The sequence below is a fragment of the Trachemys scripta genome, chromosome 3, assembly GCF_013100865.1.
Source record: "Trachemys scripta elegans isolate TJP31775 chromosome 3, CAS_Tse_1.0, whole genome shotgun sequence".
Taxonomy (NCBI): Eukaryota; Metazoa; Chordata; order Testudines; family Emydidae; genus Trachemys; species Trachemys scripta.
In genome coordinates this window covers 11,137,496-11,157,927 of record NC_048300.1, presented here as the reverse complement: position 1 = coordinate 11,157,927, position 20,432 = coordinate 11,137,496, and the positions used below count along the sequence as shown (strand labels likewise).

The window sequence follows — 20,432 nt, the reverse complement described above, 5'->3', positions numbered from 1 at the left end:
GTGAAATTAATGGGCATTTTGCCATTGAGTTAAATGGGAGAAGGTTCAGGGCTTTAGTGCTCAGCTGTCATTTCCATTGTCACTTCTTGAATTTGAGGGTTTAGTTGCCATGGGAACATTTGTAGCCCATTTGCATTTTCATTAGAGCTGGCTGGAAAATGGTATGTTTGGGGGTAATGGAGGGGGGTGGAATTGTTTTCCAGAAAATGTTCTCAAAACTCTTGAATTTTGTCAGTGTTCTGCCCCCCCCCAAAAAAAATGAAAACATGAAAATATATTAATTTTGAAACCTAAAATGAAGTTGTGTTTTTGTTTTTCATTTTTTAGGTTTTTTCTCTCCTTTTCCATTTTTCTATTTTTTTGGTGGGGATGGGGAAAGGAAAAACATTTGCTTCAGAAAAAACTTCTTTTTTAAAAAAAAAGAATGAATAATTTTGACCAGCTCTGATTTTTGTGTATCTGTTTTGGTCTGGCAAAATTAGGTTGCCCTTTGGCTTTTTAAATGGGGACATATGGCGATAATAAGTGTGCTAAGGTGGTAGCTTTAACAGTGAATTATGTCAGTGTTATACATTATGACTGAGATTTTCAAGACTGCTTAAAGAATTTAGGTGGCTGACTCCTACTAAAACTGAAGGGAGTTTGGCGTTCAAATTCCCTAGACAGCTTTGAAAATATCAACATATAACTTCTGCATTACTTTGATGTAGCTAATTTGTATTAAAATATTTTAAGGGCAGGTATATCATAATTGGGTTTCACGAAAGCATTGCCTTAAAGCCATAACTTTATAAATGTATCGTTCCTTTTATCCCAAAGGATCATAAAGCATTATAAACAAATTGTAGCCTATCATCATATCTTTAAGCAAACAAAATTTCCATTGACGCCAACAGGTGTTTTGTCCAAATAAGGACTGTACAATCAGGCTATACATACCACTGTGAATACAAATAGGAATCATTTAACCATGCGTGAAACAGCAGCTATTTAAAAGCCCACATCAATGATAAACAACAGTTTAGCAGAGAAAATAAAGAATACATTATCCATCTGAAACTGCACAAGGAATTTCTGGACAAAATGTTATTGCTCACCAGAGCTGATTAAAAATGTTCCATTGAAACTGTTTTTCAACTGCAAATTGGGTGTTTGACTAAATGAATTTAAAAAAAAAGTGTCTGCTTACCGCAGAAAATTTTGACTTCTTGGTGGAAAAACTGAAGACCAAACATTTTTGGCTAGAAACCAAAACTTTCAATTCAGAAATGTAAAAACATTTCATTTCAACAGCTTTCATCAAAACAATTTTTTTTATATGGTTGAGTTCGAATGGTTAGTTTGGGCTCAGTTTGACATTTAACTGCAGTTCTTTTCCGTGGGCCGGGACTGGACTACATTTCACATGTGTAATGATAATTCTGAGTTGCAATTTGAAAGATGAAAGACCAACAGTTTGTCCGTCAATTAAGCCAAGTCATAGCACAGCGTATGTCAAAAGCTTAACGTTCAGCAGTCTTTCAGGAGAGTTTTTCATTATTTCCTTGCATCTTAGATCATTTATCCCAGTAAAATTTCAACATTCACCATATTCTTGGTTACAAATGTGATTTGGATGCAGACCCGCAATACAATTAGGGGAATAGTCTTCTATCCAGATCTAATTCACAATGTTTTCTCACTGACTTATGAATAAGTTTGAAGACACCATTCAGCACTTGATTCTTGCAAGTCAGGAATCAGTCAGTCCTGTTCCAAGCTACTCCTCCCTGCAGCTCCTTTTCACTGTGGCATTATTAACCCGTTGAGTCATTCTACAAGTTTCCTTCCATGCTGAAATAAATGTATTGGGGGGGGGGCGTTAATCTCTTTCTTCAGCACTGAACCATTCCATTCACTCTGATTTCATGCAAATTATTCCATTCCAACTGAACTGTTTTCCTGTCCACATCACATCACCACTACTATTGCATAGCCACTGGTGAGCATGTGCAGACCAAATGAGAGAGAAGTCGATATGGATTTATTTCCATTTCTAATATTGCTTTCAAAAAGCATCTGTGCCAAACTCTGAGGTCTAATCCATTGAAGTCAATACAAAGACTTTACTGGGCTTTTGATCAGGCTCTAGGGCCCAGAGCCTCAAAGGTATTTAGATGCCTAACTCTCACTGAAATCAATGGGATTACCTGAATACTTCTGCGGTGCTTTTACCACCCAGAAGAAGTATGCTCATACATACTAAACTAGGAGCCTCTTCTTGCCTTTAACCAATAAAAAAGCCAATCAGTAGTGAGAAGAAACCCAAACATGACCCACCTCATGTACAAAGGCAGTCTCTACCCTACTCCTCCTTCCCCAAAAGCATGGGTAAGTAAATGGGCCTTTGCAGTATACCCTGAAGGTCAAAGCTCTTTAGCTACCTTGGACCAAGCAGGGGATTGAGTTCCAAAGTTGAGGGACCCTCATGGAGCGCACCTTGCCAGCAGCTCTCTTTCCTATCCGTTCCGTCTTGAGGGCTTCCACTGCCTGCAGCTGTGCTAGCATTGCAGCGGGGGAGAGATGGCCCATCATGCACACAGGTCACAGGCCATTTAGGGGTTTATAGTTCAGAACAAACACCTTAAATTCACTGTGGAAACGAACAGTGGCTAGTTCAGGTCCCGAGTTTGAGGCATCTTGCACATCATTATGTCTCGATATTAGAGATTGGCCTAGACAAATTCTGCTCTGATGCCAATCCAAATCCACGGTAACTCCATTGACTGAAGAATTCCACAGGATCTGGCCCATTGTTCTCACCCCACGTAGTTTACAGTCTAAAGCCCTGACTCTCCCACCAGTGCTGACTGGTTTCTTCCCTCCTAAGTTGTCCCACTGATTTCAGTGGAAGTGCTTGCAGGAGCAGAATTGAGCCTTGAATAAGCAGGCAACCCAGAACCCAATGGGAGACTCAGAGGAAGGTTCTGCCTTGGAGGTTTTTTGGTAGCATAAAAGTAAGTGACATCTTGTGATGTGACATAGGTTAAAGCACATGGGCTTTGCAGGAAAAGGTTAATATTGGCATACATCTAGTGAGATGGGTGAGGTAATATCTTTCATTGGACCAAATTCTGCTGGTGAGAAAGACAAGATTTCGCCCTTACACAGAGCTCTTCTTTGGATCTGGGAAATGTACTCAGAGGGTGACAGCTAAATACAAGGTGGAACAGATTGTTTAGCGTAAGGAGTTAACACATGTTGCAAGAGACCATTTAAGGTGAACTGGGCAGTTAACATCTCTGCAGTCATAGGACAAAGAAGGGTTAGTGAGTTACAGATTGGATTTATGGCTCATTAAAACTGTCTCTTCTATGTCCATGATTTTTAGTGTCTAGCAAAGGTATCATCTTTTGAAGGTGTTCTGTGGGTTTCCTTTGAGGATGAGGACTGAGACATATGTCCCCTGCTATGATGATGAATACCCCACCCCCACCACAACACATCTTTCAAGATCCCTGTGTCTTACACATGTCTATCACAAAATGCAGTGTACCTTGTCCAGCGCACTAAATGCTCCAGTAACAACTATGTGGGTAAAACAAGACAATCGTTATGCTCTCGAATGAACTCACACAGAAAATGATAAAAGACAAAAATACCATATCATGGATGGGTGAACAGTTTTCACAAAGTGATCACTCCATATCTGACCCCTCAGGCCTCAAAAGCTTGTTTCTTTCACCAAAGAAATTGGTCTAATAGAAAATATTACCTCACCCACCTTGTCTCTCTAATAGCCTAGGACCAACAAGGTTAAAACATTGTAAATGTACATCTAGTGAAGCCAGGGAAGTTTCTTCTTATTCATATTGGTGTAAGAAAGATCAGAATCAGACCCAGTGAATTTTCAGGAAGGAATTTCCAAAGCAAGGACAGATACCGGACAGGATAGGAAGAATTTCAATCATACTTTGCAGTCTCATGTCCCCAGACTAGAGATTAGCCCAAACCAAAACTCTGAGTCGGAACACCATCAGCTCTTGGGGGCACTGGACATCAAAAACCAAAGCCAGGTCTGAATTTTGCAAACAGCCCCTGTTTTAAAAGGGTTGAAAATAGCCTCGGGTCTGAAGTTCCCAGATTTTGGGATGACTCCCCTGATTTTTGGAGTTTGGGGCAGCGTCTGCTCAGGAGTGTGACATGAGTGGAGCCTACCTAGCTCTGCCAGGCTGGATGTATCTGAGATGAAGATGTTGTCTCACCTGTCAGTTTTTGGATTTCAGCAGGCTAGTAAGTAACTGCTGGCTTTTCTTCTTTGCAAAAGTCACCGCATAGTTCACAGGGAGAAAGAGAAGTGCCATGAGGAAGGCTGCAAAGAGAAGAATGCAACTGCGGACATGCTGCTATTTTTAGACACTAGCTCAGGCAGACTTAGCAGAGGTACATCGAGGTGAGCTTGGAATCCCACCTCCCAGTTCAGATGTGGACTTACTCTTAGTGCACGGCAGACTAGTGCAGGGTAGTTCTGCACCTCAGCTTGCTGCAAACTAAGTATTAGTCTAGATAAGTCCTTACAGTGTTACCATTTTTTTATTTAGTCCACTATATGAAAAACAAAACATGAGGAAAACTCTTCCCCAGATAAAGGCCACATCCTTTAAGATACTGAGACTGTCGAGAATTTCTGTGCCTTGTGCTTCACCCCCATTGGGTTAAATGTCAACAACCATGACTGCAGTGGGAACCAAAGGTACTCAGCATCTCAGAGGATTGGGCCCTAGATGATTTACTCACATAACAAACTAGAGCTGGGTGAAATTTTTTCAGTGAATAGTTTATTTGCTGAAAAACAAAGCGTCAGGTTGACCGAACTTGTTCATAAATTTGGGTCAAATTCAGAGAAGAGTTTTGACTGTGGGGGGAACACCAGGGTAAAAAAAAAAGCCAAAAAAGTGATTTTAAAAAAATATTTTCAAAACAAAATGTTACCACTTTTTGTTTTGAAATTTAGCAAGAATTAACTTAAAAGGGGAGGGGGGAACCCAAGAATTAAATGAAACATTTCATTCCAGCTGAATCAATTTTTCCCTCCTCTCCCCCAGTATGGCCATTGAACAACACAATCAATTATTTGCCAAATTCTAATTACAGTAAGGCCCTGCCTAGATTAGAAAAGCACGTGTGTGTTTTCAAATGGGTGATTTTAAATATGTTTTCAAAGCTAGTTCTGGTCAACCATAGTGAGGGGTGGTGTCTAAAGTTGACCAGGAGCAGCTACCACATTTTTAAAGATACTGAACCCTGTCATCGGAGGTGCTAAGCGATGTTTAAAAACCGTCTTCATTAAAACAAATAGGCGGACACATTTTTTTTCAATACTTTTCCCCCCCAAGTCTAGAGAGGGACTAAGAGGAGCAACATATTCAGATGTGCTTGACTGGCTAAAGCTTATCCTACCCGGAGTTATGCAAACATCCTTCCATTTATAAGAAGTTTTTCCTTCAGAGAATCTGGTTGTGTCTGGCTTCTGTTCTTCCCACATCAGGACCGAAGGATTCTTCATCAGCCCGTACATGCCTGTCAAATTGACATGAGATGAGCTGTGTTAACTTTTAAAATTCGTTTTCCTGTTATTTCACAGTGTTGCTCTGTACACAAATAAAGGTGACATATACTCTGTTTAAAAATAAATATTGCAAGTAGCAGCTGCATTTAGACAAAAAATGAGGCAAATCTGAGCTATATAACACTTAACCGTTCTGACGCACAATTAGACATGGAGCCAAGCTGGAAACTTGACTCTCCAAAAGTTCTAGCATTACATATTTCACATTAGAGCTGACTAAAAGATGATGAAAAAGTATTGCAAGACAATGTAGAAACTTTTAATGAAAATATTTCATCAGCATTTCAAATCTTTACTATTACGAGCTGTAGCCAAAAAGGGAAATAAAAAAATGATGAAAATCTTCAAATAATTTGTGTGAAAAAAATTTAAATTCAAAAAGCTTCAACCAGCTTATGCAAAATATTTCCAATGTTGCATAAAATAAACTGTGAAAAAATAAATACAAATCGTGAGCAGTCCATTATACTCCAGTGTGGCCCAGTCCAGAGAAGTGATGTCAAATTGCTGATAGAAGATCAAACGGATCTTATGAGTTCATCCAACAATATGATCAAATATTTAACTTAGGCCTAGAGAATTTCCACTCAAATAAAATTTCATCCAAATGGAAATGGCATTTTTCAAAAATCATCAGGGGTTTTTCCCCCTGCAACCCTCCTAGTTAAGAAGTTGCTTTTCCCCATGTAACGATATATAAGCCAATCTACACAACATACTGAGACAAATTCAGTCCTGGTTTAAATGGCTGAAACTCCACAAAGCACAAGCATGGGACTCAGTAGCTGAGTCCTCTCGGGTACGTCTACACAGCAGCTGGGAGGTGTAATTCCCAGTGCAGGCAGACATATATGAGGTAGTTCTGCTCAAACTAGTGCACTAAATATAGCAGCGTGACCATGACAGGACGTGGCTTGGGCTAGCCACCCAAGGACAATCCCACCTGCCACCTTGGGTATGTATTTGGGTGGTTAGTCCGTGTCACTGCGGCCACAGTAGTATTTTTAGCTGAAGAGCAGCTAGCATGTATGTCTACTCTAGCTGGGAATCCCATCTTCCTGTTGCTGTGTCGACGTACCCATTGACTGGCGATGTCATTGAAGCTCTTTGTATTTCTGTTTTTCTGTCTGTGAAACAGGCTGTAATAAGTATCAGAGGGGTAGCCGTGTTAGTCTGTATCCACGAAATCAACAAGGAGTCCGGTGGCACCTCCTCATCAGTCATTGGGAATGGGCTACATCTACCCTGATTGAATTGGCCCTATAAGGTAACTCCCTTCTCTTCGTGTGTCAGTATAACAATGCCTGCATCTGTCATTTTTACTCCATGCATCTGAAGAAGTGGGTTTTTTACCCACGAAAGCTTATGCCCAAATAAATTTGTTAGTCTTTAAGGTGCCACCGGACTCCTGGTTGATTTTGAGGCTGTAACAAAGCACTGATCTCTAAGCACAGGCACAGCCGGTATGTCTGTTATGGCGGCATTTCCCGTTTAAGTCCAGGAGTTACTGGGAATTGCAGCCTCCAGACAGGGCACATGATGGTGAAGAACCAGCTGGTCATCCCATGATTCCCTGCTGGAGACAATAAAAGGAGTTCTCCTGGCTCACCCTCAGAAAGTGAGTGAGGAGTAGAAATAAGGCCCCGTGGAAAATGCTTCTAGGGGGACCTGGCAAGGGGCCTAGGAAAGGTACCCGAGGAAGAGCGTATTCTCTTCACTCCTAGTTTGTCGAAAGATGTAAAGGCCTGTGGTGCCTGATAGCAAATGATAGGAGCCGCTTTCCTCTTGTTTTGAATCCTTTTGTGGCAAATGAGGTTGCCCTTAGGACAGGACTTTGGGCTAACCTGCAGTTTAGCTTTCCCTGGCTGGTGTATACATCCACCATCTTACTTATATATGGTCAATAATACTTACCTTCAGCGGTCATGTGCTTTGAGATATATGGTATTGTGCTTTTCAGCAAAGTATTAGTTAGGATTTATTATTATTACACCAAACATGCATGTAGCCCACTGTGCATACCACCTGGAGTTAATGGGAAGATTTCCCCCTTGCCCCAGATTATTCTGCCCAAGCACATTTGATGTTTTGCTCCTTTTCTTTCTCAGAAAAACTGAGCTTTGACTTAAAGTATCTTTTCCCCCCCTGCCTCTCCCACCTCTTGGCTGTGATCTCAGTCATGTTGTATTGTTTTATATCATGTAGCTCAGCATGACTGATGCAACCAGACATGCACTGCTCTCCGGTGTTACGGCTCCCGAATAAAAATTCCGGAGGAGCTGCCTCGGAGAAGGCTAAAAGAGAGAAATGTAACTAGAAAGTGAACCCTCTGATGCATTTTATTTAGAGCATAGCCCAGTGGATAGACAGGGGTGTGAGTTACGAACCGGGTTACAGCCTTAACCCAGAATTTCCCGACTTTTATATATTGTGATCTGAGCTGAGTCACTTCATCATCCTAACTTTGTGTGGCTTTACTTTCTATTACTATCATTGTAGCTTTTGAAAAGGACGCTATCAATTTAAAAGTCATATTTCTGTCTGCAGCCTTTTTTTTTACCCACTATTGTTATAAGTATTACCTGACATCTCTCGTTTCTGAATGAAACTGGGTTAAGGGGGGGAATGTTTCTCTGTTTTTTAGTTTATTTGCGTTGTGCATTAAAGCAGCACTCTGTGTATAGTCAGTAGAGGCGGTCAAGAATCTTCAATAAATGTTTGGTTGGTTGGGGGTTGGAGGTGTGGGGGGCTGTTGACAGAAAATTTGATTTTGCAAAATTGAAATTGAGATGGAAATTTTCCAATTTTCGATCCGTTCTAATCGTCAGTTTCACTCTTATCACTCAATAGTCAGTCAGTTTCCCCAGTTCTTTGTGTGAATCTTTCACACAGCCACAGCAAAGGGAAACTTTATTTTAAATGTAATTGCAAAACCACAAGTATTGGCAGTGAGGCAAAGGGGCAGGTGTAGTCCCTGAACCCCGTTTTAGCTCTACATTAACTACATCTCAATTAATTTGATTATGCCATTTAAGTACATTTCCGTCCATTTCTAAGATGGTTGGCGGTGTTGGACTTTTAGCGATAACACTGCACTATTAATAGAGAAGGACCTTTTGGTTGCAAAACCAAAACTCTCTGGGCCATATGATCTGTTAGCATGTCTTTAGGGATGAAGTGTTGGTGGTGCAGATGTCTTGTCTAGGCTCTCTGTACAGGGGAGAATTTTTTCCCATTTGAATAGACACGTGCCTGTGAAGAAGGGCATGATATTTGTGCAGGAACAAGTGTGCTTGCTAATTCATTATTTACAATTTGTTAATCACTATTATTTATTTATGAATTCTTCTGTGTAAAGAATTTAATCCATCCAATCAGGGATCAGGAACAATCCACGTGACCTACATGGTCAGTTTCACACACTGATTATCAAATAGTCAAAATGAAGATGCTTCAAACAGCTCCTAGCTTTTAAATTATTTGGTCAAACTATTCTTTGAATATTTCTGAATACCAAATGCAGTCACACAGGATGAGTTGTTCATGAACAGAAAGAAGGCTCAATCTTTTGGATAATTCGTTCACAGTGAAAATAATCCAGCCAGCTACAGACAAGAGTAAAATCTAGGAAGTTTATCATTTTGCATTTTCCTTTACCATTGATGAAACTCATGATTTTTAATGGGCAAAACTTTCTTCATATGTACACATCATTCATCAACTTGACAAAGAGCTGCCTCCTCCTGCAAACCTTTCAACTGGTATAAACTGGTATAAACTGGTATAAACGGGTCAACCTTTCAACTGGTATAAACAGGCATCACTTTATTGAAGTCAATGGAGCTTGGCCAGTTTACACCAGCTGAAGATCTGGCTCTCGGCTGATATCTTTAAGAACTGCAATACCACATACTGTACTTCTGAGGCAATTCCTCACATGACTTTTCTAGGAAAATAGAGGAACAATTTCACTCCAACAGAGAGGCTCCCGGGATTGAGTTGTCTGCAGGTCAGACCTAATCCAGTATACTGCAGGTACTAGAATACTGAAGGGGAATTTGTTCATGCCAGTCTTGTCTTATTGAAAAGGCCTCAATAATTCTGCTGTCTGGGTTTGTTACGTGGGAGTTTGCAGTACAATAAGTCTCAGAAAAACAGTTTACTAGTTAGACATAGAAATTCAGTACAGTAGTTTTAAAAAAAAAAAATCTACACAAGTTGGTTTTTTTTTAATTAAATTCCATAATAGTCATGAGGTATTCATCAACCACCAATTCTTATTATGCATTAATGACATTAATTATGTAAAAATGCTTCCGGTTTAGAGCTGGTTGACAATTTTCCATCTAAACTGTTCTTAAATTTAAAAGAAGTTTTCCCGCTTTAATTAGCTTGTATTCACCTAGGGCACACATTCCTATTGCATTGAGCTTACAGGTATCCGCAGAGCTTTACAACAAACAGAACTTTTTATGGCTCACTTCGCAATTTTCCTTGTTCACGGATCTCCTCCTAGCGGGTTGGCCGTTCCTTTCTTTTGACATCTTGGTGAAATTCTCCTGCGTAATACAGGCCGGAGGTCAGGCTAGATGATCACAAATATCCCATCTGGACTTAAAATCTATGATCCCGTGAGGTGCTGAGCACTGACAGGTCACTCAACCTTTTACAGGATGAAGCCAGGATGGATGCTTAGGCCGGTAAACCCACAGAGCATTGAGTGGAAGCGTCCGCTAGCAGAGGTTTCGTTCAAGGTACCTTTTGCTATAGCCTTCCAAAAAAGCAATGCTGTAGTTCTCACTTCTCATCTTATACAGTGAAGCTACATGCTGCTATGTCAGACATTGGGGGTGATGCTTCAACCAGACTTCTGCCCCCAGGATACAAGATGGGACCGCCAACAGAGCATTCTCAGCTGGGCGGTGGCCTTCCCGTTACATTCTGCAGAGCACCTCCGTCTGAGCAGGAATCGGAGGAGGGCTGAAGCAGCTGCAGGTGTGATTTTTGTTCAGGGAAATATGTTTTGTGGGGGATGGGAGGTTCTGCCCACTGCTGTTGCTGCTTTTAACTATTTTTGCATTATGTGTTTACTCTCCTGTCCAGGGCTCTTAGAACTCAGCAAGGGGGGCTATTTGAGTGGAGTATATTTTTTAAATTTAAGAGAGGCAGTTACCAGAGCCCCTCAGGGAGTTAGGGGCTGCACTCCCATTAAAAGTCCATGGGAGTTCGATGCCTAAACTTCTTAGGGTGAGATTTTCAGAAGTCCCTAAATAAATATGGCAAAAAGTGTATCGTGCTCAGATGCCTTTAAAAATGCTTTGGATAGAAAGCACCATCCAGAACACATGCTGTCCTAAAACAGATCACCTTCCATGGCTTCGCATCATCTGACAACAGTACAGTCAGCTCTAGCTATGTTATTATATGGCCCTAGTCCCTGTAGTATCTGAGTGCCACACACACAATGCTCACAACACTGCCGTGAGGCAGAGAGATATTTTAATTGTGAGTCCGATTTTCAAAGATCTATGCATCATGTTTGTACGTACACTTATACTAAGAGCATAAATAGGAAGTTATAAGTCCTAGCTATTAGTATTTACACCTCCAAGTGCCACCATTTGCTTTTGAAAATGGCTTCATTTTCAGAGGTGCAAGCCCATTGTGTTCAGCAAGTAATGCAGCGCTCTTTAATACAGGATTTCTTTTGCCTTATTCAGTCATAATGTCTATTACTTGACTACCATGATTGAATCACCGTAAAGGCTCCATCCCTCAGATCCTTAATCATGAGAGTAACTCCACAGCCTTTAATTGTGTGACTAATCTGAAAAGGGATGGCAAAAGGGAGCCTGGCAGATGAAAGTGTGGTATCAGTGACAAACTAATATTGCAAGAACAGCTTGTCCTTTTGGAGAGGTGTGGATGGCCTCGTGGCTGGAGCATGGGGCTAGAAGCCAGGAGTTCCTCAGGGCTCATGACAGCTCTTCCAGTGAATTACTATATGGCTTTGGCCAAGTCACTTATAGCCAAATGCGGCCAATGGAGTCCTCAGACTTAGGTTCTAACAATAAGCACATCCCAATTGTTTTTAACCACTGTGATGGAGTACAGGATGAGAGATGGTCTGTCAGACAATGGGGCCCCAGACTATTTAGGTGTTAACTCAATTAATGTCCACAATACCCTTGTGAGGTAGGTATTGCCAATCCCTATTTATTAGATGAGCAGAGTGAGACAGGTGGTCAATGATTTGGGGGGCCCATATTCATACACCATATTCATACACTCCTTACCCTACTGAAGTCTTGCTGTTAACTTCAGTGGGGCTAATATTTTGCCGCAGCTATGTCCTGAAGGTATTCAGAAGACATAAAGCACAACAGGTGTTGAATATTATAAATCCTATGGTATTTTGAATGAAAGAGACTTAGGCACTGGGGAAGTAGAAAGTAGCAATTAGGTGAGTGATGGGAAAAAGTTGGATGAGCAATATGGGAAGCGGTGTGAAGAAGAAATAGAGTAGAGAGGAGAAAAAGGAGAGGAAAAAACTGTACGAAGGAGAGGGAATGAGTGTGAAATTGGAAAATGAAACGAATTAAATAAATCAGAATAGGACTGACAGTGGCTGAAGGAAAGTGAATCAAACCCCAAGGGACAGTCTGCCGTCCCGTGCAACTGCATGGGGGTCTCAGGACTGACACACGGAATACGTTGATGGTGTTTGGCCCAGAATGTGGAAAAGAGTATGGAAGAGAAAAGAAAAGAGGGAACCTCTCAAGAGGCTGAGGATGTTTAGGGACAGCCAGGGAAAAGGCTGGTCCAAGAAATGCAACAACAGAAAGCAATACATGGAGAAGGAATGAACTGTCTGAGCAAACGAGCTATCCTAGAACACAGAAAAGGCTGGGATCTTCTGTATAAAACACTGCAAAATGGTCTCCTTGGGGCTCCCCCTGGAGTCTCCCCAGAAGCTCCAACAGAAGTGGAATGCAAGGCCCTGATCCTGCAGTCAGCTCTATGCTGTGGAGTGCTGTGTATACACACACCAAGCCCTGCTGAAGTTAATGGGCTCCATGGGGATCTGCCCACAGGGAGCTCACTGCAGGATCAGAGCCCAAGTCCCCAGCTTCTGAGCGACACGGGCCAGCATGGATGCATGACACTTGTGCTCAGATCTGCACCAGGTGCCATACAAGCCGCAGGTGATGATCTTTAAAATCTGAACTGTCTGGGATTGGATTATCTGAAACCATCTTTCACCCAGTACCCTGCCCTGGCCGTTAAGATCGTCAGAAATCTGAGAACTCCATGCATGTTAGCAGAGAGCTGCCGCCTCTGGAACTGGCTGGACTAGGCAAAAGCTAGGGCAGGATGCAACAATTACTGATTTTCATTTAGCATTTGACTAACCCCTTATATATTGTTCCTTATCTCCTGTGTTCAGGATGGCTGGGTAACATGGTGACAAGCACTATAGGAATTAATCAAGCTAATAGGCAAGAGTTGTGTTTTGTTTTGCCTATATCTTTTCTGCAGTGGGGAGGGGCTGCTTCACATCCATATTAAGCTTTAAGAATCTCCTCGGTTTTAACTTGCTTTACTGTGCTACTCTCAAGGCCTCACTTTGCAGCCAGCATTGAAGGTCATAAAACAAGAGACAATAGTTCCAGGCAATATGTCTAGACAACAGCACAAACAGGAGTAGCAGCATTCTCTCTAGCAGCTGGATCCCAGATCATTCATACACAGGGTCAGCAACTCTTGTAATACTGGATGTTTTTCTTAGAGCCCCAGCTTCTGGAGGCATGTGATTTGGTGACTCTCTCTCTCTCTCTCTTTCTCTGTAAAAGAAACAAGTTTCTAGCTCTCATGGTTGCAGAGAAAAACTTGAAAAGGTGACCTGAGTGCACCCTAAAGGCTAAAAAGCCAGAAGACAAATAAAAAGGACCCATTTCTTTTTTTTAAAAGAAATCATTATTTTTAAGCCAGTCTCATAATTTTTGGGCACCTGACACATGTTTTTCTGAACACTGGCGACTGGCAAAACTGAATGCATGTAAAGAAATACAGGAATGTGGAACTCATGTCAGCACAAGAAGCTGGAGCGTGCATGCATGACACAAAGATAACATAGGGCATATGCAAGCGTATCTTTAACTAGAACTGCTCCTTGCATGATCTTAGCATTAAATCTTGATAGATTCATGGATTTTGAGGCCAGAAGGGACCACTCTGATCATCAAGTCTGACTTCCTGCATAACACAGGCCATAGAACTTCCCCACTTTCTTGACTGTTCGTATGTATTGTGTGATGTCTATGTAATGTCTGCCTTTTTTCCAGTATGGAAAGGCACCTGGATAATTGAGTGTCGCCAGCTTAAGGTATGTATCCAGCTACCCTTTTGAAAAAAAATGCATGACTAATTTCTTAAGTATATATATCTTCCTACTGTATTTTCCACTGCATGCATCCGATGAAGTGGGTTTTAGCCCACGAAAGCTTATGCTCAAGTAAATTTGTTAATCTCTAAGGTGCCACAAGGACTCCTCGTCCTTTTTTCTTAAGACATGAAGAAACCTATTAGCCATGTAGATAGATTGTATCTTCTCCTCCTCCCTAGACAAAATGGCTCCCTTACATGAGGCATTCTCCTCATCTGGAGATGATGGTAAATAGTCATACTATACACACACTGCTGTCAATAGGACTACTGGTACAAGCAACTGCTCACTAATGTCATTGAGGATTTGTCCCAAAATATTTACAGACTCTAGCAAAGCATACTGGACCCACAGCAACACTGTTGGAGATCATAATGCTTGCAGGGATTCTGGTAGAGTTTATAAACCCATGAGGACTCTTGCTCCGATTGCAACGTGACCAAGGCATCTGGTTAATTTCATAAAATACCCAACAATTCCGTCCAGGTTTACGTTACATCTGACTTTGTCTAGCTTCAAATTCCAGTCATTGGATTATGTTAGTCCTTTCTCTGATAGACCGAGGAGCCCGTTATTAAATATTTGTTCCCCGTGTAGGTACTTAGACTGTAATCAAGTCACTTCTTAACTTTTTCTTTTTAAGTTAAATAGATTGAGCTCCTTGAGGCTATCACTATAAGGCATGTTTTCTCATGCTTTTATCATTCTGGTGGCTCTCCTCTGAACCCTCTCCAATTTATCAACATCCTTCTTGATTTGTGGGAACCAAAACTTGTCTCCTGATCTCTAATAGTTAAAGAATGGCATCAGCACTGAAGTTTGACATTTCATATCCCTTCCAAAATGTTTGTTAGTATCAACTATTATAACCCTAAAAAGAACAGGAGTACTTGTGGCACCTTAGAGACTAACAAATTTATTAGAGCATAAGCTTTCGTGGGCTACTGCCCACTTCTTCGGATGCATTATAACCCTAGATATTTTTGAATTTTATTTGTGTATTTTGATTTCTAATGAGGCATCTACCTAAACCACTAGCCACATGTACAACCCCTTACAAAGATCCATTCAAATTCAACAGGCCCAGTGCCTGTATTAGACTGGATCCTTCCCCTTAAACATAAACCTAAAATTCTCCCTTTCATTAAACACCCCTCCTGGCTAGACAGAGCTGAGAGCATGAAGAAACCTTGCACTATCGGGCTCTGCCAACCAACCACTGAAGTGAGTTCCAGAGCTGATTAGCCCTTGCTCCAAATCTGACTGCCAGACCCCTCAGATTTAAACCAAACACTTTTGCTGTTCTTAACTCTTACAGTAACAATGAGAGAGACCGTGTTGCCAGCAGCGGATTAGCCACTGGGCCGAAAGGGCCTGTGCCCAGGGGCCCCAGCCAATTGGGGGGCCCCAGAAAAATGCCCCCGCCCCGTGCCCCAACCCCGCTCCCCAGCAGAAGCCCCTGCGCCTAAACCCAGGTAACAGCGCCAGGCAGCTGGGGCGGGGGAAGCCCCTGCACCCCGACCCTGCTCCCCAGCAGAAGTGCCGGGCGGGGTGGGGAAAGCCCCAGTGTCCAGACCCCGGCTGCAGCTCTGGGACTGGAGGAACTCTCACTCTCTGCTGTGGCCCCAGGGCCATGGTGGGGGGACAGAGCTTCTCTGGTATTGTGGCGGGACGGTAGGAAGGAGAAAATGGGTTGCAGGCTGCGGGGGGAGCGGAATGGGGCCGGAGCACGGTTGGGACAGGGGCAGGGCCATGGGGGGTAAGGGGTAGCCTGGGGGCAGAATTGCAGGTGGAAAGCATGGGGAGGGACCCCCTGCTTGCTCTGGCCCAGGGCCCCATGAAACCTTAATCTGCCTCTGGATGTTGGCATAGCCAGGGCCCCAACTCTTTAGCACCTTGTAGTTCACTACTGGGACTTTTTAAAATTGCATCCAGAAACACACTGGCACAGGTGTTGTGTGTTCTCTGAGAGAAACACACCTCAACAGGCTGCCCGCCTCTGACAGGCTTATGAATTGTCTTCAAGTTTAGCCCCCATGTCATCTAATCTGGCGACAACCCAGCCATGGATAATTGTGGTGAGGTCCAGATCAGAAAGCAAAGGGCTGCAATCTTTTAGCCACCTGCAGGTGTTAGCCCACTGCAATCTTGTAGCCAGCAATGCTTTTGCCTGAGGATCTAACATGGCCCCCTCCCCCACCCCACTCCCACGTTCTGGATCTGTGTAACAAAAGCCAGGCACGTTGTCTTTGCCTAGGGCACTGACCCAACCTCTTGAATCTCTTGCTCTTTCTCCCAGCCTGTCAACCTTACCTCTGCAGAGGTGACCCCAGCCCTCTATGCCCACATGCACCTCTGCCACGGAATGCAGGAGCAGAGAATCTGCACAGCAAATGGCTCAATCCCTTTAATTCCTTGGGCTGCTCACACCTGGTGCAGTGGAGCTGTTATCAATCCTGCTGCTAGGGGACCCTCCATATAGGGTGACCAGATGTCCCGATTTTATAGGGACAGTCCCGATTTTTGGGTCTTTTTCTTATATAGGCTCCTATTACCTCCCACCCCCGTCCCGGTTTTTCACACTTGCTGTCTGGTCACCCTACCTCCACAAGCGCTAGGGCGGGGTTTGCCCTTTAGTGCATGCAAACTAGCAGTGAAACTGACTAGTCTATTTTCCTTGTCTAAGCAGAACAAAATGCACAACAACAAATATACCTAGAGATCTATGCTTACAGTATGGTTGCCTTCCTAGTTTGCTGGTAACCTAGGGCCCTCACACACACATGTGCTCTTTGGGGTCATTTCTAATATTGCTATAAGCCACAGTCTTGCCCTAAATATTACCTTTCAGAGATAAGTGCTTTTCTATCAAGGTTTTCATTGTCATCTTATACTCGTCCTCAGTTATAGGGAGTTGTGCCAGCTTCATGTCTGGAGAATACTCCTCCTTCAGAACCTTTGCCCAGTTTCTTTCAGGTGGCCAGCATGCAGTAGACACTGTGAAACCTGCCTCGTCCAGGTTCCTGGCAAACGTCCGTCCGATGGAGCTGTTGGACACTAGAATCACAACGGCTCTCCCTTTTATGTCAATATTTCTCTCCATTTTCTTCACAATCCCCAAGGAGAAAATGATCACAAAACAGGTGAGGAATGCAGTGCAGATGCACACGAAAGCATAAAGGAAGCAGGAAAGGGCCAAGGCAAGCGTTAAATCTGCAGCTACCAGGAAGAATTGTCTAAAAGCGAATGCCATCGTTTAAAGAATTAGCCTGCTCCTCGCTCGGATGTTTGCTGAGAAATCTGGTAGGAGTCACAGCATGCAGTTACGCTGTTATGAAGCCAGCCAGCATTGCAAAACATGCAGAGGCAAGTCACAGCTTCACTAGAAGGATGAATCATCGTCCTGGATAGAACAAGAAGTATGATTTCCAAACCGTATACATTTCAGCAGACGGCTGAGTGACTCATGATCGTTGACATGGCCACATTGTACATTTCGTGGTCTACCAGGTTGAAATCTAAGAATTCTGTTCACAGGGGAATTACAAACAAGTCTCCACCAGGGCCAGTGATAGATCTTGTTTGTTTTTAAATAATAACTTTTCAAGGGCTTTTTCTGAAATCCTGGGTCAGAGAGAAATTTGTGGAAGGCTCAGGCAGAATTCTAAGAGCTGCAAAAGATTGTGGTATTTTCCTCTTGGACACCCACATAGGTATCTAGGTTGAGATCTGATGCAGAGTACACATAATGCAAACCTCGGCTTTCAATTTCCTTGTTATGCATAAATTGGGTCATGTCCTCCTTATTTAACAATTATGAAATTTCCAGCTGATTGGAAACTTAAGTTATGTGTACTTATTAATAGTATTCACATAACTGAGGTTGTACTATATTCACAAAGGTCAAGTACCAAGCTAAAAGTGTAGGAAAATCCTTTGAACAAAATTTTGTACTTTCTTAGTAGCCATCTGCAATAGTCCCGGTATCTTATTGGTACGCTTAAATCTACCACTCTCCATGCTGCAGTAAATCTGGCTAAAACCCAAGAGAACAGTAGTGAAATTTTGACCATATGCAACCAATTTTGTTTTAGTTGTAAAATATCCTGTGTGAGGAACATTTTGCATCCTATTTGCGAGGACTTTCCAAACTTGAAAATTTTGGTAGTGGCTAATTTACCTTAGAGAGGAGATGAGTAAGTGGGGACATGAGAAAGTTATAACCCTAAGAACTGGTATAGGGAAGGTAGGTTTGGCTCTGCCCTGCACTACTCATAGTACATTAACAAGGGGCCATCCACTGACATTGACAGGGAGTCAATATTTATTTAAAACCGATTAAAAGAAATACTTTTTCAGGCTGTATATAATTAGTCTGTGGCACTCATTGCCACATCTGAGGCCAGGCACTTACCAACATTCGAAAAATGGCCAGACATTTATCTGAACAACAAGACTATCCAGCATTGTGACAGTAAACATATTTTTTTAAATTAATGAATTCTGGAATGGATAGAAACTCTCATGTTTCAGGGCATCCCAATCTTTGTAGGGATCAGGAGGCAACTTTTCCTACAGACCAGTTTTCCCATAACTGCCTGCTGCAGGGTTTGTTACCCCTTCCTCTGAAGCAGCTGGTGCTGGCCAGTATTGAAGACAGGCTATGGCTAGATGGGTCACTGCTCTGATCCAAGAAGACAGTTCCTATGCTCCTAACTCAGATTTCCCAGTTTCTGAATAATCACTTTTTAAACATGTCCCTGATTTAAAAAAAAAAAATCTTCAAAGGCAAATTTAGGAGGATTCCTTTGTCCCCGTGCTGTTGTTTATTAGAGACCAGCAGAGAGTGGACAGAGCTACGAGCATATATTGACTTTTAGGCCTTTCCTCTCCCCTTCCTGCAAGAATGCATAGGGATGGTCCCAGGGAAATGTTGCTGAAGGCTTCACGGCAAGGCAGGCCGTGGCACGTTAGGTGCATTTGCCAAGAATGACTGTGTATATAGGAGGTGGAAGCCTGGAAAGTCACATCCCTGTCAAATCCAAACAAGCAGAGCCATAAATGCTGGGAAACCTGGGAGTAGCAAACAACATAGACAGGTGGCTTCCATAGACATCACTATTGGGGCATTCTTCTGTGTGCATCTCATGTTTATCTAATTGGATGTTCTTACCCTGCTTGTCCAGTTTTCTTGTGGCATGGATGTGACATCGGGGTGGGGCCTTCGAGCCACTCACCTTCAGGGCATGGGATATTGTAAGTGTCCTGCTTAGTTTGCATTCCTACTGAAAAGTTTTGGCAGCATGGGATATTATTAGAAACTGTAAACATGAACCGCACTCATTTTCCCAGCACTTGCTTATCCACTGTGCTATTATGCAGGTACCTGCTTCACAGCTTGTTAACTAACCGTACGTATTTAGCCGCAAGCCACTTCCATGAGTTTTCTGTATGTATTTTCTTTTATGTGCAAGCTAAGCACTATTTGCACACACTGGCATATGTGTGTGTATAGATATTTTTATATGATGAGGTAGGCAAAGCTTCCTAAGGCCTTCAAATGTCCAATTCCCATTTAAATTAATGCACTACTTACAAATGAACAGGAGTACTTGTGGCACCTTAGAGACTAACACACTGATTTGAGCATAAGCTTTCGTGGGCTACAGCCCACTTCATCAAATGCATAGAATGGAACATATAGTAAGAAGATATATATACATACAGAACATGAAAAGGTGGAAGTTGCCCTACCAACTCTAAGAGGCTAATTAATTAAGATGAGGTATTATCAGCAGGAGAAAAAAAACTTTTGTAGTGATAATCAAGATGGCCCATTTCAGACAGTGGACAAGAGGTGTGAGGATACTTAATATGGGGAAATAGATTCAGTTAGTGTCATGACTCAGCCATTCCCAGTCTCTATTCAAGCCTAAGTTAATGGAATCTAGTTTGCATATTAATTCAAGTTCAGCAGTTTCTCGTTGGAGTCTGGTTTTGATGCGTCTCCGTTGCAAAATGAGTGCCATTCATATCTTTGTACCTCTTTACTAGACTTGGTCAGAAAATTCTTTTCTTCTTGCAAAGCAAACTTCAATTTTTGTAGTCAAAAAAATTTTTTTTTTAAATGTTGGTGTTTTGTTGAAAAATCCCAGGACACCAAAACCAAACAAATCTTTTGTTTGTCCATCATTGCTAAAAAAAAACAAATGTTTCCGTTTTGAAATGTTTTCTGTTTTGTATTTAAACCCTGACGTTTTTTTTAATGAAAAGGGATTTTTTTTTTTGCAGGACTTTCTATTTTGTCAAAAAGCCACTTTCTGTCCATTTATTTGGACAGAAAATTTCCAATAGGCTCTACTCATCCCATCAGCTGTA

General features: G+C 42.2%; 1 protein-coding gene across 2 annotated transcripts; it reads right to left on the bottom strand.

The window, feature by feature from the left end:
• Nucleotides 1-392: 392 nt before the first annotated feature.
• Nucleotides 393-17,550, bottom strand: LOC117874222 (corticosteroid 11-beta-dehydrogenase isozyme 2-like). 2 transcript variants are annotated; one of them, XM_034764120.1, is made up of 4 exons: nt 16,899-17,550; nt 5,440-5,559; nt 4,245-4,351; nt 393-1,833 (listed from the first exon to the last, which is right to left on the bottom strand). In XM_034764120.1, exons 1-3 carry the CDS (start codon nt 17,305-17,307, stop codon nt 4,248-4,250), a joined length of 633 nt encoding a protein of 210 aa, XP_034620011.1. In that variant the 5' UTR covers nt 17,308-17,550; the 3' UTR covers nt 393-1,833; nt 4,245-4,247. The 2 variants fall into 2 exon arrangements, with proteins under 2 accessions (XP_034620011.1, XP_034620010.1); XM_034764119.1 differs by lacking the exons at nt 393-1,833; nt 4,245-4,351 and having other exon boundaries at nt 5,074-5,559.
• Between the last annotated feature and the right edge of the window lie 2,882 nt (nt 17,551-20,432).